At 43.2% G+C, this 19,726-nt stretch overlaps 1 protein-coding gene across 5 annotated transcripts in view; it reads right to left on the bottom strand.

Moving 5' to 3' along the window:
- The window catches only part of MCF2L (MCF.2 cell line derived transforming sequence like), a 358,322-nt gene that overhangs the window by 221,894 nt on the left and 116,702 nt on the right, over nt 1–19,726 (bottom strand). The window contains exon 1 of one of the 5 annotated variants that reach the window (XM_040336240.1): nt 8,711–9,160. The exons of the other annotated variants lie outside the window; for them this stretch is intronic. Coding sequence (XP_040192174.1) covers nt 8,711–8,762 — 52 coding nt within the window. The 5' untranslated portion in view covers nt 8,763–9,160. Of the gene's footprint in view, nt 1–8,710; nt 9,161–19,726 lie in introns of those variants that run through there. 5 annotated transcript variants of the gene reach the window in all.

Below are 19,726 nucleotides of genomic sequence, written 5' to 3'. Positions count from 1 at the left end.
ACGTGGAGCTTTGTGTGTTAACAGAGCTCCACGTGCTGTCAGGGAGAGAGGAGACCGATCTGTGTCCCTTGTACATAGGGACACAGCATCGGTCACCTCCCCCAGTCAGTCCCCTCCCCCCACACAGTAAGAACACACCCAGGATACACATTTAACCCCTTCCTCGCCCCCTAGTGTTAACCCCTTCTCTGCCAGTCACATTTATACAGTAATTAGTGCATTTTTATAGCACTGATCGCTGTATAAATGTGAATGGTCCCAAAATTGTGTCAAAAGTGTCCGATACGTCCGCCGCAATATCGCAGGTCTCACAAAAAAAAAAAAATCGCAGATCGCCGCCATTACTAGTAAAAAAAAAAAAAAAAATCATAAATCTATCCCCTATTTTGTAGGCGCTATAACTTTTGCGCAAACCAATCGATAAACGCTTATTCCGATTTTTTTAACAAAAATATATAGAAGAATATGTATCGGCCCAAACCGAGGGAAATTTTTTTTTTTTTTTTTTTTAAATGGGATATTATTATAACAAAAAGTAAAAAATATTGTGTTTTTTTTCAAAATTGTCTGTCTTTTTATGTTTATAGCGCAAAATAAATAAATAAATGAGATGATCAAATACCACCAAAAGAAAGCTCTATTTGTGGGGAAAAAATTATAAAAATATAATTTGGGTAACGTGTTGTATGACCGCGCAATTGTCATTCAAAATGCGTCAGCGCTGAAAACTGAAAATTGGTCTGGGCACGAAGGGGGTTTAAGTGCCCAGTAATGAAGTGGTTAATAGGCCAGGGGCCTGCAGTACCCCTTCTTGTGGCCTAGTTGTTAAGCAGCTTGAGTTAGTTGGTGGACTACTAATCCCAGTTAGCCCAACGTGCAAATACTGTGCCCGCAGGCCATATCAATTTCACACAAAACCCCACAGTTTCCTCTGGCCTCGCACCCAGCTCCCCTGGCATGCCTCTTCCAAAATATCCACTGTGCCTCACTCACCGACCTTCTCCTGCCCTGAGTCCATGGTGAAGAATTTAACCGGACACCCGTACCGACTGCTTCTCTAGCTCCTCTGTTCCAGGACACCTCCTCCATGACCGTGTAAGGATGAGGCTCCCTCCCAGCTCCCGAGCTCCTCCGCCAGGGCGTGCACCCCCCCAGCCCCCAGATGGGCATGGGCCTCCTGCTTGCAGTACACTCCATTCTTCACTTCTCACAGCCAACAACCCTCCAGTGGGCTGGACCTGAGTTTATGAAGGAGGCCTGCCCCCTGCCAATTCCACTTGGGGATTGGTCAGGGCTCCTCACATGAGCTCCCTGTCACTCCAATTCCCAGCCTTGCCCCTCTTCCAGAATATTTTCGCTGGAAGCAGGGGAGGCGCCCAAGAACAAATACCGTATTTTCCGGCGTATAAGACGACTTTCTGGATGCAAAAAAATGCATCCAAAGTCGGGGGTCGTCTTATACGCCGGGTACAGTCTCAGTACTCACTTTTTTTCCCCAGCGCTGACAGTGTCCCATGCTGCGATCGCGATCGTGAATGATTTCAAAGCCGCGCCTTCACTGCAGAGTGTTCTGTGATAGGATGAACAAAAATCTTCCCAGCAACGCCTCTGTTCTTTGTTCCTCCTATCACAGATGCCTTCTCATCCTCGGACGAGATGAGAAGACGTCCGTGATAGGCGGGAAACATAACAGAGGCGCTGCTGGGAAGATTTTTGTTCATCCTATCACAGAACACTCTGCAGTGAAGGCGCGGCTTTGAAATCATTCACGATCGCGATCGCAGCATGGGACACTGTCAGCGCTGGGGAAAAAAAGTGAGTGTTATTGCACTGGGGGGGGGGGGGGGGGGGGCAACAAGTACAGGCACAGTGGGGGCAAGTGATGGCAATGTGGGGGCATGTAGTGGCACAATGGCAATGTGGGGGAATGTAATGGCACAATGGCAATGTGAGGGGCAAGTGATGGCAATGTGGGGGCATGTAATGGCACAATGGCAATGTGGGGGCATGTAATGGCACAATGGCAATGTGAGGGGCAAGTGATGGCAATGTGGGGGCATGTAATGGCACAATGGCAATGTGGGGGCATGTAATGGCACAATGGCAATGTGGGGGCATGTAATGGCACAATGGCAATGTGGGGGCATGTAATGGCACAGTGGCACAGTCTGGGCATGTAATGTAATGGCACAGTCTGGGCATGTAATGTAATGGCACAGTGAGTAATGTAATGGCACAGTCTGGGCATGTAATGTAATGGCACAGTGAGTAATGTAATGGCACAGTCTGGGCATGTAATGTAATGGCACAGTGAGGAATGTAATGTAATGGCACAGTGAGATTTGAAAAAGCCTGTTTCTGTCAGCGGTTCTGGCTCCCCCTCAGCTTCCAGAAAGACAGTAAGTAGTCTTATACAGTGAGTATATCCCAAAACCAACATTTTTCCTGGAAAATTAGGGGGTCGTCTTATACGCCGGGTCGTCTTATACGCCGGAAAATACGGTATGCCTTTCAGACAACACCTTGTGTTTATGATGCACCCTATTTTACCTGCTTTGTAGGACTCAAAATTTCTGAAATCTGACTTGTATTTTAGGCAGACTTCTGGGAAAATTGGTGAGCCAATCACACAAGCAGGAAATTATGTTTCTGGGGAGTGTGTACAGAATAACTCCATGTAGCCATTTACAATTGCATATATAAAAAATGACAGTGGCTGCAGATTGGAAAGAAAAGAGGGTGGATATAAATCAATTAATTTTTTTTTTTTATCAAATTTATTTTAATAAAATGCTTTTGGAGTAAAAATCTATACAAAGGATAGTTTTCTATTTAAAGTACATTAATAATTTAGTTTATTTAGCATGAAATTGAGCTTAGTTATGTAGCATTAAAGCAGGGGTTGCGGGGGAAATGTTTTTTTTTTTAACCAGTCCATCTACAGCTTTTAACCTTGTTAAGAATGTACTCACTTTTCTGAATTCTCTAGGCATCCGCATTCACATTCGGCCGTAAATAATTATTTATAAAAATCCGTGCTGTAAAGTTCCATCTTGCTTGTGGGCATTGTGAAGCCCACAAGCAAATACTTCCGGGATTCGGTGAATGCTGCTCTATCCCGCGCATGGGCAGTGCAGTGTGTAATGGAAGATTTTACCTATTTGCCAACAATTAAAATGGCGGAATTAGATCCGCCCTCATCACGTGACCTGCTTCATGAGTCATGTGATGAGTAAAATCCTGTGATATTTCGAGAATCAGCGTTATGAATCGTCGTGCTCCCAGGAGACATTGCGATCTAGTCCCAGCAAACACTGGGGCGCTGAGGAATGAAGTGACACGCCCACTCCCGCGGGAGGGATACCCGGAAGTGCCTGCTATTTTCGCCTGATTAAAAGGTATTGCAATGATTTAAAAAATTACAGATAGAAGACTGTATATGTAATTATTGTGCTAATCTGAATAAGCTGCATTTTATATGGAGGGTGAACCTCCGCTTTAAGCTGTAAAATGTGCAATATTTCCATTTTTGGTAAATTCATTCAATGAATCCAAGCTCTGCAAGCCGAGAAAACATGCACTGTATTGATGCATTCACACAATTTCAGAGTAACCATGAGATAAGCCAGGGTTCAGGAATATTCCGTTATCCCATTGTTGTGCAAATATATGTACATCACAAACTGTATGATTGAATCGGTTCTGATATCGCAGTTTTACTAACCTGACAGTTTACTATTCTAAATAGGAAACCTTAATTTGGTTTGCAAATATTAAAGATTCTAACTACCAGCAAGAATGAGTCCTTACATTTAAAGAGCACCTGTCATTTCAGATCCATCATGGCAGCACCTGTTAGTGGGCATTCACTCACCTGCTGCTCCTGCCACATCCCTCACCTTGTTGTGTCACTGCCGCATCACCAGCCGTCCTATTAAAGTGAATGGGACTGTCAGTGAGTCAACATCGGGTCAGAGGAGGAGCCGCTGCGGGACAGAGTTGCTCTTTAAAAATTATAATTCAAATCGAGTTGATTTAAATTAAGCCTTTTTACTAGTGATTTAAATCCACCCTCGAAGGAAAGGTCATTTTTAACACCATTCGATTACAATGTGACTAGTGCTGCAATTGTACACGCCATATTTTTTGTATATTTGCTATTTTTTTCCCATAAAAGTGGAGTTACCCTTTAAAGAATAACTGTGCAAAGTAAAGTCCAAGTGCAAATAGAACAGTATTAAGAATAAAGTCCAAAAAAATGCAAAATGAATGTGCAAAAATGTAATCCTCTTCAGAAATGTTCAAAAACAGCCGTGTAGATAGTGAACATCCATCACCATTACAGGATCCCAGCAGTGACACCGCCACCTCAATAAGGAATGCAGGCTAACCAAATTCAACTACGTCCAATCGAGTGAAAGAACGAAGCGGCTGTGTTGTCAGGGAAGTGACTGTCGCCAGGAGAGGTGGAAGGTGGCTGATGGGAGAGCCACAAGTCCACACTCCTGTCCTCAAGTGTATCCTGTAGGAGGGCTTTAGGAAAACACTGGATAGGGTGTTTGGCCATATGCTCTACTGACTTCTCTTTCATTAAAGGGTCCTATGAATTTGGTAAGCCTGCATTTCTTATTGAGGTGATGGTGTCACAGCTGGGATGTTGTAATGGTGATGGATGGCCGACGGTCACTATCTACATTTGAACATTTCTGAAGAGGATTACATTTTTGCACATTCATTTTGCACTTTTGGACTTTACATTGCACAGTTATTCTTCAAAGAAAGACAATTTCATGGACACATTATAGTATCATTGCAACATGTAATAAATATTGTAATATTTTTTACCATCACTTTTTTTAGCGTGGCACTTTTGATATATGTTCTTAAATCTGTTAAAAAAAAAAAACACACTGCAAAGTATGTCTAAGATGACCAAACCCAACATAATTTCAGGTTGATACACCTCTTTCTGTGAAAAAATACTTCCCGCCTATGCCATGTTTCGGTTACTATAAAAAGCACCTGTCAAAAAAAAAATCATCAGGTATTCAAACGCATGCAAAAACACCCTCATATATGAAATAAATCAACAACCCATAAAACCGACTAGCATGCACTCACACCAATGACTCACACCCACAACTGCTTTAAACAAAACCTGGGCCATTGTGTATATTTAGATTCCACTGGCATACAGCAAATGTAAAAAATGCAGATGATGCATCTTTATCATATTAATGTAATTGCAGAACTGCCACACTGCTTAACATCTCTGCTCAGTAATGCTGGCAATGGGAGGAAAGTCCACCCATCCCAGCATTGAAACAGCTGATAAACTATAGGATACTCAGTTATTCAGGTGTCTATAGGACAGACAGATGGACTTGTATGTAGGGTTGCAACTAACGATTATTTTCATAATCGATTAGTTGGCCGATTATTGTTTCGATTAATCGGAGAATAGCCTTAAAAAAATACAATTTTTTTTATTATTTTTTGGGCCAATTTGTTGTTGGGCAGATTACAAAACACAAATTACAAAACACAAATTACAAAACACGGGTACCCTCTTTTTAGAGGCATCCAGCTCGCACTTTCTCCGGGGCTCCACAGCACCGAAAGAAAGTTCACCTCTTCCCCCCTCCCTCCCCGCAATCTTCTGGGACATGTCACAGGTCCCAGAAGATTGCCCGGCCAATCACAGAGCGCAGTGTGGCTCGTGCATGCGCAGTGCGTGCCCACAGTAGAGATTCCGGGGCGGCCAAGAGGAGCGGGAAAGGAGCGGGGCATTGTTCGCCTGCATCGCTGGACCATTGGACCGGTGAGTTTCCGATTATTAAAAGTCAGAAGCTACACTTTTTGTAGCTGCTGACCTTTATATGGGTTTGTTACCCATGCTAACCACTTTTTCTTCACACTGTATTAACTCTTGTACTGTTATCTTCATACCCCAAAGTGTTTTGTGACTCGAACTGTAACCATGTGTGCCAGTTACTTGCATTCATCTCCTTTAGCAACTTCAGACCAGGCAAAGGCAAAATGTCAATCAATATGATGTCATACACACACACACACACACACACACACACACACAGTAGTCTGAAATAAAGTGCAGTCTTTTCCCTAACAACCCTAGTGCCTAACTTTAGGCTTGTGGTTGCCACAGCAAGCCTACATAGGAAGAATTCATGGTTTCTTCAGGGAGGCCTGTAAGTCCCAGCAATCCCCTTTTGCAGTGGGAGCTCTGACCTTTACATGGCACTAGAAATCCAGACTCTGGCAACAGCAGTGAGCCTGGTCCGCAACAAGTGAGCAAGGCTCAGTTTCTCCTAGTAAGAACTCCCCAAGAAAACCCACCAAAAAAGACCCAGGGAATACAATTAACCTTAACCTTCCCAACTGGGGTTGCATTAACCACTACCTGCCAAAATGTAAACTAGGGTCAATGAACAGTATAGGTACCCACATGCATTACAAGATCAATACCTAATTATGAATGGACTGAGAAATTATTGCAATCTGTGTTATAATATCATTGGACAGCCAATGCTGATTGCTCTTCATAGACATTACAAGTGGTAAAGCCAAATGTTTCATGGCCAAACAGTGCTGTTCTCCAAGAAAATGCTCAAAATAATGATGTCCACAGTGCACAGACACACATACTCTTCCAATACAGGTACATATAGATAACGAATACAAAACCAACTTCACCTTCTAGAACATACCCAAGGTCAACCTTACAGTGTATTCCAAAAACATAATATACTCATGCAGCCATATAACTATACAGTCAGGCTATAAAAAAAAAACTCAGCTAAGGAAAGCCAACCACTAATTGGACACTAGTAGCTGATGACCACTAGAACCAATTACTAACCTCTACTAGAGCATCACACTGGGAGTGACTAACTCTACATCTTGGTAGGATGATCATTATTATTATTGAAAACTGCTACAGCATGGAAGAAACGCTGGCCACTGGACTGGTCACCAATGGAAACAAAGACTGGCTATCACTATAATCAGGGACTACAACAACCTGGAAATAACAAATTTACCAGATAGATTGCATAACTAGTCCCTAAGTTTCAGAAAACAGCAGGGCTGCTAATGATATGATTATTCCAAAAATGTAAGACTATTTTGGGCCTCCAGTATGGTGCATCGTGGGCAGTGTTAGCATGGCTGGGAATTGGCATGGCATGCTGAGAAGAGACATGTGCAGGTTTACTGAATTCCCTTTTCTAATTTTCTCCTTTCTCCAGAGTACCATGTGTAACTCAAAATACAATTACACTGTTAATAATGTGTTCTGCCCACACTGCTCTTCACCCTTGTACAAGTGAATCTGCTGACTTCTGCCATCATTCTTACTTTGCAGCCCATGTAGTGTGAAATAGCATTAGCCGACAGTGTGAATCATGAACATGAATAAGCGTTACCTTTTGCATTATGTCTGGGATATTTTTTTTCTGCACAGCAGGACCTGGGTGGTAGCTTTCAATTGATGCTGAGAACCCTTATGCCATGCCAGCTCAGAAACAAAATACGTCAACAAATTAGGTGCATTTTGGGTTCCAGCACAGAATGTTCCTTTCACCTTTTTAAATTATTTCAGGTTTATAGAGTAATATGATGGCTTTTTACTTTCCTTGGTAACAGTAGTTAAACCTGCCTGTCATTGCTTGCCTCCTCCAAAGAATGCTCATTGACTGCTTGCAGTGCCCAATCTCTACTTTCTGTGTCATTGACTTGGAGCAGGTCTACAGGTCAAGTGTCCCATTATCTGTTCCATACCTGTTTGGGATCAGTGACAAAATACTCAAAGTGAAGCCAGGGGATCAGCGTGACAACTAGGAAACTAGCCTTTTTCAAGGTTAGTAGTGGCAGAAAGCTTATTTCTTTCAAGAACAGATTTTTTTAACTGTTTTGTCACTAATGCATAAGACCAAGCCTTAAGATCAAGGATGTAACTAAAGCCACAGCAGCCCATGCGACTCGTGAGCACATGAGGCCTAGTAGATTATGGCAGCATGATGATGTGACAAGGCAGCAATAACATAACTCATAGATAAAATGATTTTTTTTATATAGTTTAGATACTTATAACGAAATACCTTGAGATTTTTCACAATACTGCTCTGTTGTAACCTAAACAGGTCCCAGTGGTAAAGAATGCTTTTATGATTGGGGTGGGAGACCCTGTTACCGATTTCTCTACCTGTCCCCATCATATACATTTACACCCACTTCAGCTGTACTGCAGACTTCCCTCATTTCACACACCAAGCTGCAGCTTCAAACCACAGTCTCAGGCATTTACACATCTGATGAATGGTACAAGCATGAAACAGATTGCATTACCGCTGTTGTAAAATGCAGGCCGGTCTATATAACCCAGGAAAAAATGTCGCAACCCCCGTAGACAATAAACGGCTTCTTTAATGCCGATGAGCTAATGTAATTACAGACCCTGAAAATCACACACGCCAAATTCATCCACTGAACTCACTCTATCTTAACTTACAGCATCACAGCCCTTCAGCTCTTTATATACACTCTTGCAGTACTGAAATGAGAAGCACCATGTGCTTGCATTTGTCCTAGAAAGCTATATAATCCATGCATGACATTGTGCATCCCCAAGCATCTTCACCTGGAAAATACAGATACATTAAGAATATTAACAAGATGCAGCTCCTCCTACCAGTATTTTGAAACAGGGCATTTAATCTCTTCATCAGCTCTTCTAAGGCCATTTCATCAAATGTCGATGCTTCACTTGTAGCACGAGAAAGGATCCACAGAAAGCATTTTCTTCCCTCTGCGAAAGAAGCGAATAGGCTACAGCACAGCTCCCTAGCACTGCATTTCAATTAGCTCCAGGTCCTTGCTTGACACAAAAGGAGGTGGTAAGTGAGCACACTCTCTCTCCACTGCAATACACAGGCGAGACGTTTGCGATTGGAGGCACAGTTATGATTCTCTATCACGTCAGGGTCACTTAAAAAGTTCGCACTGACAGTATTCTGCGGCAACGTGCTGTATCCTTCCACTGCAATTTTATATCGTCACCGCAATTTTTTTCCTTTCAGGGTCTAACCAATGACTGAGTAAAAGGGATAGAGATTTTCAGTAGCAGCGCAGGCGCAAAAAGACTGATGTCCTTAAAATTATTATATTATACTACTATAATTTAAAAAGAAAGAAATGGCGCTATATAAAAATTTGACATTTGAAAATGAATCACACAGCCACTGGCATGTTAAAACAAGAAACGCCACAGATTAGCTAGGTTATTGATCAAAAGGTAATGTCTTAGATATGCTTTATTTTGTTACAAATGAAGAATAAATGGCATAACAATAGCCATAGTAGCAGGTAAGCCAGTAATGAGGGAAAGATCAGCTGCAGGGAAACCACAGGCAACACGGGTACCTAGTCCTTTTCCCTCCGCCTGCCTTTGTTTTGGAACATCTTCTAGAGTTCAGTTCCTCTTTACGGATAGTTTGCGTATAAAAAGGCAGTAGTTACACAGTTTATAAAATCTCCACCCATTTATTAAATATCTGTGCCATTTAGTGAATAGATTTCTCAGTTGTATTTACCACCGACAAGCCTCCCATGTACAATATTTGGATCTACTTAGAAGCAAGCTTCACATGCACATAGCAAGACAACTTTCCACATCCACGCTTTGTCTTGTTACTGCTGTTGTCATGCAATACATTGTTCATGATTCTATATTCGCTTCCATCAATAACACACCTGTCATTAGCTTGTCATTTCCTTCAGCATGATCTGTGCAAGCATCATCAAACATAATTGCTGGGAATAATACAGTAAGAAACAACTATTGCAAGCAACCCCTCATAAAAATCCCTCCACAAAGGTGTTGCCCTCTAAAAGGAACTGCTAAGGCCTAGGATAGACACTTGATGGTCCAAAGCTGATCCAGACCAGACTGAAGAAGTCTGAATGTGTCCCACATATTATTATTGGCTATGACTAAGCACTGACATTACAGTGCGAAACGCGTCAGCTATACAACCCACTGTCTGCTGTGATTTGTAGTGCTGTTTTCTTTTACAATTAAAGGCGACCTTTTTAAGGATTTTTTGGAAGTGCGGCTGTCAAATCTCTTTTTTTCTACGTTTTGGATAGGAATCCTAGTTTCCAATACAATCAAAATCCGATTTCAAGAGCAAATATAGAATGTATGAGAAATCAGTTCATTAGCCTTGAGAGCATAGTTCAGGGAAAACAGAATTAATAGAGTCACCAGACCATCCACTGCAAAGGCTGGGGGATCCTTTGGAGTGGAGACAATCCAATGTTCGTGTCTTCCGTAGGAAGTCCACCTGCCAATTTTCTACATGGGGGACAAACACGGTGATAAGGGTTGGGATGGGAAATCCCATGCAGGTCAAAATCAGATTTGTTTCCATGTCCCTATAATTCGAAAACATCAGATTACTCCCTGATAGTTAATGTAAGCCACTGTTGTGACATTCTCTGACTAAATCCAGGTTAGATAACCTCTCAGGCAAGAGGTCTAGCATTGAAGCGATAACTAAAGTGCCCTCAGTTCTGGTGTGTTGATTAAGAGGTTAGTTTTCTCTGATAGACAACTCCTTTGGACCAAGAGGATACCTAGGACATCTCCCCAGCCTGATAGACTGATGATCGTTAACAGAACCAAAGCATTTAGCGACAACTTCTGAGCAAGCCTGGTCCTGCCAGGCAGATGAATAGGAAGATTCAGAGAATGCATCCCTCATCTCGCACACTGTCAGAATGGTGAGCAACAATGGTCTGGAGGGAAAATTAGGCTATAGGACTGCCTAAGGCCCCTTTCAGACATGCAGACCGTATGTCCGCTTTTTCATCCACCCGTGTATGGATGAAAAAGGGACATACATGTATCCCTATGGGATAGCTGGTGTCAGCAGATGAACGGTCTCATCGGTGTCCGCTATGGTCAGATTCTGCAGACGGAGGAAAATACTATTTTTCCATCTGTCTGCGGATCGGATGGGGTGAACACAGACAGACGGTCCGTGTTCATCCAATCCCCCCATAGGGGAGAGCGGCGAACTGACAGGGCGGTCCCTGCAGTATGCAGGGACCGCCCTGTCATCTGCTGGCTCAGCGGGGATCAACGGAGCGATTCCCACTAAGCAAGCGGATGTTCACAGGGCGGATCTCAGGATCCGCCCGTGTGAAAGGACCCTTCAAGAGGACAATGCAAATACAGGGTAGCTTAGCTCCTGAACTGGAGTAAACACATGGGAGCTTACAGCCTGGAGCTTGTCCAGAAGATAGAAAAAACCTTGAACAGAGAAAAAACTAGGGTCAAACTTAGATACTCCAAGCAATGAAACAGTTCCAGCACTGGCCACTCCTTGATCTCAGGAAGGTCTGCGCAGTTTGATGGATGTTCGCTTACGAAGCCTGGGTCAATCACACTTTGGAAGAGGGCCTTTTATTACAGTTAAAAGCCGAGCAAGAACAGAGGATAGCACCTTGGGAAGACCTGAGGTGTAGTTGAAAGGCCCAAAGAATAGCAACAAAGAGACCCCAGCAAAAAGATACAGGAATTGTAAGACCACTGGGAAAATATTCATGCTGTAGGCATTCCACAAGTTCTACAGAGTCCAAAAGATCCCCAATATGGAGGGAGCAATGACTGATCTGGCAGTTTTCCTGCAGGAAATTTGTACCCACAGGCAAAAAGAGTATGGGGCGGATGCCCTCTTGGTAAGGATCCCTGGGGAGAGAAGCTGCATCAGAGCAGTGTGAAGGTCTGCCAAACCAAAGGTGACAAAAGTCAAAAGGTCAGGAGATAAGTATTAGGATGAAACCCCTAAGGACTCAGGTTGGTCAAAAACAGTTGATTTAGAAACTCATGCTCAAACAATAAACACCCCACATACCAACTCATCCAAAAGGATTGAGTACACCTCCGCACTTGCCTCAGTGAAACAGAAGCTGTTGCAAAAAACAGAGAGGGATTCTGGACAATCAGAGTTAGCCAATATGGAAATGATACACAAACAGAGATAGCCAACTGTATACAGTACATATACACACACGGCACCAACAAGGTGGGACCAAGGCCCAGCTACAGAGCAAGAGAGATAGATTACTGTATCACCCAAGGCTTTAATACAGGGGGGGGGGGGGAGTAAAGGCCATCTGTGACCAGGGCAACAGAATACAATTGGGGGGGGTAAAGGCCATCCGTGACCAGGGCAGCAGAGGCTGTCTCACAACAGCCTGCATAAGATTCAGCAATAGCTAAAAGTGACTCATTGACCAACTGCAGTACAGAAGGGGTAAATTCCCTTCCCTCCACCAACTAGGTCATGGTAAGGTGGGGTAAACAGAAGACAATGACTAGATGACCTTAGGCCACCAAACAAAATAATAAGGAAGGGAAACAAACTGCAAGGGTAGTGTACCAATCACCAAGTGGTTACAGGCTGTTATTGGCTGAGGCATTCCAGGCCGTCATACAACAGTAAGTGAAAACATACCCACAAGGGGCACTCATGGGTTTGCTGCAAGGCAGGCGGGGCAAAGCCATCGTGTCTAGGTCACCATAGGCCACCGACAGTGTGCAAGACCAACTGTCAACTGTAGGGGTCAAAGAACTTGCATAAATAGTTCACCATACAAATGGTATACAAACTAGACAGAACCAACCAATGTGCAAAATGTATACAGAAGGTCACTTCATAAACCACCCTACTGTAGAGCAGGCAGGGGTTATTGGCCATGCATGATTGGGTCATTGTAGGCAGCTGTACAAACAGTATGCAGGGAGACATTACCTCTAAAGATTACTCACAAACCACTACAGAGCAGCAAGAATGTGTGACTAGGTCACCATAGGCTGCTAAACTATATACAATGAGATATTACCACAAATGAGTATTCACAAACAACTGCAGAGCAGAAATGTTAATGGCTGTGCAGAACAAAGTCACCATTGGCAAGCATACCATCAGTATACAGTTAGACATTGTCAACAAGGGTTATGCATGGACCTACTGCTGAGGAGTAGGGGATAGAGGCTGTCACCATAGTCTGCTATACAACAGGACACAGTGAGGCATAACCAACTAGGGTCTCTCACAAACCACTTCATAGCAGAAAGGATTAATGGCTCTGTACAACCAGGTCACCATATGCTACAGTATAAACAGTGGATTGTGAGATATTACCTGTGAGATATTACCAACAAGAGTTACTCACAGGCCGCCGCAGAACAGGAGGGGCTAATGCCCATCTGTGACAAGGTCAGCATAGGCTGCTGTAAAATAGTACACAGTAAGACATTTCCAATAAGGTTACACATAGAAAACTGCATAGCAGGAGGGTTTAATGCCAGTGTGCTAGGTGTCCTTGAAGACTGCTGTACAAACAGATTAAAAGGAAAAATTACCCCCCAAGGACTATCCACAAACCACTGCAGGGCAGGAAGAATTAATGATCATGGGTGACCAGGTCACCAAAGGCAGCTCAACAGACAGTGAGGTAATACCAATAAACTTTACTCACAGAACTACTGAAAAGCAGTAGGGATTGATGGCTGTGCATGCCTAGGTTACCATAGGCTGCTGTACAAACAGTATACAGGGAGACATTACCACCAAGGGGCACTTACAAACTACAGCAGGGCAGGAAGTTTAATGGCCATGCATGACAAGGTTACCATAGACGGCTATTCCAACAGTATCCAGTTAAACATTACCAACAAGGGTTATTCATGGACCACACCCACTGCAGAGCATAAGCGGTTAAAGGGGTTATAAAGGTAAAAAAAAATAAAAAAATACCTAAATAGCTTCCTTTACCTTAGTGCAGTCCGCCTTCACTTACCTCATTCTTCGATTTTGCTTTTAAATGTCCTTATTTCTTCTGAGAAATCCTCACTTCCTGTTCTTCTGTCTGTAACTCCACACAGTAATGCAAGGCTGTCTCCCTGGTGTGGAGAAAGCCTCTTAAGGGGGTGAGCAGGCAAGTCAGGACACTCTCTACCAGGGCTGGACTGGGACAAAAATTTGGCCCTGGACTTCATCCAGATTGGCCCACTTTGACAGGTCTCTCCCACAGCGGCCTGACAACTCCCGCACCCCCCCCCCCGGCCACCCAAGCCCCCTCTCCCCCTTGCCTAGCCACTAGCCGTTTTACTTTATAAGAGTAGAACGGCTGGTACTGGTACTCTTATAGGCAGTACCAGTGGGGAAGCTAGACATTATTTCACCCGGGGCAAAGAATCAGTTTGGTGACCCCCCTTATGGGACCAGATTAGGCAGAAGTGAGAAACTCTCAGGCCGCTGTCACTGAATCCGGCCCACTGAGCCATCGGCCCACCGGGAAACTCCCTGTAGTCCCAATGGCCAGTCCATCCCTGCTCTCTACTTTGCAGATGGAGAAAGGAACTGTGCGTTAGTGGGCATCCTGACACTCCTGCTCGCCCCCTCCCCCCTCAAGAGGCTTTCTCCACACCAGGGAGAAAGCCTTGCATTACTGTGTAGAGTTACAGACAATAGACATTTTTTTTTTACCTTTACAACCCCTTTAATGGCCATGCATGACAAACCACACCATAGGCTTTTGAGAGGAGGGATTGTGGATCACGCTGGAATGACTCAATCAGTCACTGTTGGGTAAGAAAAAGTGTGGCAGATAGAAAGGGTTTGCTCCCATAGGTTCGTGCTTGGCTTTGGGAAAAAAGGGCCCTGTTTGGGCCTGGGCTGCTACCTCAGGCTACCCATATGCTTGAGAAGTGATAGTAAAGGACCGCCCTGTGTCCAGTAGATGCAGGTTTTAAAACGTTTTCTTTTGAGTCACAACAATAAAATGAGTCCAACTCATTTCGGCAACCACTTGGAGTCCTTCATCAGGGCTGCTGTTGAAAGCTATTAAGGTCCTTTTATGGAATGTCTTTGGCACAAGGATCTGACCGATAGATGTCCAACTTATGGCTATGGGTTCATAGGTTCAGAAACAAGTTGGCCTCATTTTATTGTTGTGACTGAAAATAAAAAGGTTTTAAAACCTGCATCTACTGGACACCGGGTGCTCCTTTACTTTCACTTCTTCTCCATCCATAACTGTCAAGGGTTACTCAGACACCACTGCGTAGCAGGAGTGATTAATGGCTGTGCATGGCTAGGTCACTATAGCCTGCTGTACAACAGTACATAGTAAGATATTACCTTAAAGTAAGTATGGACCAATGCATAGCAGGAAGGGTCAATTGCTGTCATTGACTAGGTCACCAAAGTGGACCTTCAGTAATTTTTTCAACTTTCCATCTATTAAATCTTCTGCCCTTGTTGTTTTAACTTCGGATAGTAAAACTTTTTTTTTCGGTGAGTAAATACCTTATACAGCCCACTTCCTGTTTCTTGTTTGGTTGAATTGGAGGCATAGGTATGATTGATCGGGAGGTGGAATTGGAATCATAGGTACGATGGATGGGGGGGGGTGGGGTGGAATTAGCGGCATAGGTATAATAGATTGGGGGGAGGGGGTTGGAATAGGAGGCATAGGTACAGTATGTTAGATTTGGGGGAAAGGGGAGTGGAATTGGCTATTGGTGTAAAGCACTTGTTTTCCTTTTATGTATACATTGATTTATGTTAAAGGGACACAAAAGCTTTTTTTTTTTTTTTAAATAACAAACATGTTATACTTACCTCCACTGTGCAGCTCGTTTTGCACACAGTGGCCCCAAACCTGTTTTTTTGGGGTCCCTCTGCAGCTGTCTAGGCTCCCCCGCAAGAACTTTCCACCTTCATGCAAGCAAGCTTGCATGGTGGAAAGTCCTTGCAGGCGCGCTCCTGTGATACAGCCAGTGGCCATAGCTGCTCACGGTATAACTCGGCCCACCCCGGCACGCAACATCATTGGATATGATTGACAGCAGAGCTAGCCAATGGCTGTGCTGCTTTCAATCAAACAATGAATGAGCCGAGAAGCCGGCCCAGAAACCTGCGGTTTCACGGCGCGGGACTTTCGAGGGGTCAGGTAAGTAAAGGGGGGCTCGGGGGGGCCACTAATGCTCGGATGTTTTTTCGCCTTAATGCATATAATGCATTAAGATGGAAAAACATCTACCTTTACAACCCCTTAAATATTGTTATTGTTAATTATTTTTCCAACTTAATTCTGCATAAAACATTTAACCATGTAATTTCATGAGATTGTTTATGAGGGCATGTTTAGGGGTGTAATTAAGGATGGGGCAACTAGTGGCGAGTAACTCTTAAGGCCTGACTAGTAGCTCACGACTTGCAATGTTGAACCCTGGACTAACTCAACATGATGCACCAGTGCCAAGGAGAGCTCTTATGCAGGGTCTTGTGCCCAAAGCAACAATTATAGGCCAGCCCTGAATCCTTTTCAAGGCAGAGTCTGGGTAAAGTGCCACAAGGCTCAGCCAAGAAGACAAACAATTCAAAAAGCTGCAGGAGAAAGCCGCAGTTGGCTTTTTTTTTTGGTAAAAAAAAAAGATAAATTTCTCTCAGTAGAGCGATGTCCATTACATAAGGACACTATTGAAAATCTGAAGCTTGCTGGGAGTGGGTGGGTTTATATATGATATGTCCCTGCAGCTTTTTTGCCAGTATCCAATCACCTGAAGGTAGCTACATATAACCGTGGTTAAAAGAGAAGCATTGGGTTGTTTTTTTTCCATCTATCCCCCTCTAACACTGAGAACCGAGCGATTGAACACCGCCGTTCGCTTGGTTCTCACAGCTGCCAACTGTCAGTCTCTGCTCTGCCCCCCCCCCCCACACGCTCACAGGAGTGCTAGACTGTGAAGGGGCAGGAGCGGACACAGCTCAGGTTCTCAGCGCTTCACTGAGAGTCTGAGCCGGGTGCCGGTCCAGGCATGTGGACAGATCCCGACTCCATTGTCACGATCTTGCCAAAGCCTGGAGCAGGCTTCAGTCCGCTTTCTGCTGAAAATGGGTCACAGGAGTGCAAAAAGAACTGCACTCCTGTGATCGAAAGGAGAAGTACAGCCAAACGAGCTTTGGTTGTAGTTCTCCTTTAAAACCAAGTTCCTGTGTCCTGTACAATTTTTATTTTATTTTAGGCAGGGTATCATCATTAGGGTTGCATGCACTTGTGTATAATACAATGTTACTCTTTCAGTCTATGTACAGACCCTCCAGCATATGTTGATGCTATATAAATCCATAATGAGAAATAAGTTACAGCATGATTCTGAGAAAAAACTGTCACAGAGGTGACAAGATAATAATTTAACATTTAATATACAGTATATTTAATTAATGATGATTATAATTAAATATATATTAATATATAATCACAGGTTTGAGATTTTAACATAGGATTACCAAAAGTCATCAAATAAAAAAAGCTATTAAGGATGAGCAATAAAAAAATAAAAAGCAGGAATGTGGAAAAAACTATTTTTTTACTTAAAAAAAAAAAAATGTATTACATCTCATCTGCTCTTCCTATCATTTGCCCAATATGCATACAACAGAGCTTCCACCTCATGCCAGAAATGGAAAGACTTTCCTGGCTTTAGCTTTTTAGATTTGATTGCTCAGAAAAGAAAAGTAGACGGGTGAGGGGCACTGCATGAATGCACCAATCTTTTATAATTGGGCAATCATCTGTGAACACAACTGTCACTTTACCATTTACAGATATTTAGAAGTTTAAAGATATATTTACACAGAGAACTCAGTATCCATGGATGTCACACTGGTAAAAAAAGATCAGAAATCAGCCATGGCACTCGATATAATATCCCCACCCACAGATTGCACAGGTAACAGACAATAGGAATTATATGATTTTTTTTTCAATAGAACTAAAAAGGCAAAACTTTTTTCATTTTGGATCGATTTAGGGTCCTTTCACACTGGCGTGCCAAAGACATGGTATGCATTTTAATGCATTTTCAACTCAATTCAATTAAATTGTATGGTGCATTTTCTGGATTCCCGACTCCCAGCATGCACTGTGAAACTTGGACATGTGACTCATAAAACACACCACAGATGGATTTTTGATGCGCTTTCTATACAAATCAATGGGAGGTGCATTTTTTATGCATTTGTGAAACATGGCACCAAAGATACAGCATGCAGGGCTTTTAAAAATAACCCACAGAGCACTGATGTGAAAAGTTCCATAGGGTTTAAAATGAAAATATTTTTTTCTTTTTTGGTGCATTTTACAGCTGCATTTTTGCCATCTGTGTCGCATTGGGGGATTTCCCTTTACTTCTCGTCACAAAAACGACACGGGAAGTGGAAGGAAATCCCTCCAAAGTGAGGGAATCCCCTGTTGTCACCAGGCACCAGGAGAGATTTCCCCTTCATTACTATTCTGGGGATAACCCAAAATGTGGTATTTTATTTTACTTTCAATGGAAGCAGTAAACAGGACAATAGAGAGGGTGAATCCCCCTACCGGGGACAGCAATAAAAAAAAAAAAAACTGACAGGTGTTGTAATAACTTTTTCGAATCGGTCCAAGAAAAATAAAAAATTCTTTAGGTATACTTTAAGACCCGGTTCACACTGGGGCGACTCGTCAGGCGACGCAGCCGCCTGACAAGTCGCGTCCCATTCTAGTGAATAGAACCGTTCTAATAGGAACGACGCAAGTCGCTCCGACTTAGAAAAAGGTTCTTGTACGACTTCGGGGGCGACTCGGGGCGGCTTGCATTGACTTCTATACAGCAGTTATTTTGCAAGTTGCCTTAGAAGTCGTCTTCAAGTCACCTGGCCGAGTCGCCCCTGAAGTCGTGCCGCCCCTGTGTGAACTGGCTTATTGCAACAGATTCTGTATTTAACAGAAACACATAAAAGCAATCAATAAATGCCCTTTACCTCGGACTTCCAAAGTACCATATCACGCGCCTGCAGGTCGTTCAGAATACGGCTGCGCGACTTGTCACTGGGAAAAAACCATGGGAATCAAATCTCCCCATCACTGAGAAGCCTTCACTGGCTGCCAGTGAAAGACAGAATCACTTTCAAAGCACTCTGTCTAACGCATAAATGTATTTGGGGAAATGCCCCCCGATACCTATGCGAAAAAATAAAAACCTACAACCCCAATCGCGTTCTGCGATCCTCCAACCAAAATTTACTCCACATCCCCAAAACCAGATACAAGTCCAAAGGAGAAAGAAGATTCGCTGTCCAAGGCCCGCGACTTTGGAACACTTTACCAACCTCCATTCGGTTGGAGGAGAACCACTTGGCCTTTAGGAGAAAGATCAAAACCCACCTCTTCTGAGCTCAAGGGAGAATGTGCTCAAACAAGCGCCCAGAGGCGATTCAGTTCGCATGTGTAGCGCTATATAAGTTTTTCACTCACTCACTCACTCAATAAAAACAGTAGCTTAAATAATAATTATTACCTAGAAAAACTATTTAAACAATACTAAATTGAACAATATATGTCACAGTCGGCATCTGTGAAGATACTGTCAAAGCTTCTTGTGGTAAACTGACAAGCATGTGAGCAAAGCATTAACTTCTCATAATCTTACAAAACAAAAGATTATTATTATGCTTGCCAATGGAGTCAGCTACATCCTGTTTCCCTGAAAAGTGAGTATTTACATACTATGTGATTCTTGTTAAAAGCATACAAAGCAGGTGAAGCACAGAAAATACAAACACACTGTGTAGAAGTGTGTGCCTCTATG

Source organism: Rana temporaria, chromosome 2, assembly GCF_905171775.1.
Source record: "Rana temporaria chromosome 2, aRanTem1.1, whole genome shotgun sequence".
NCBI lineage: Eukaryota > Metazoa > Chordata > Amphibia > Anura > Ranidae > Rana > Rana temporaria.
The sequence above is the reverse complement of the archived record's forward strand: the minus strand, read 5'-3'. Positions and strand labels throughout refer to the sequence as shown.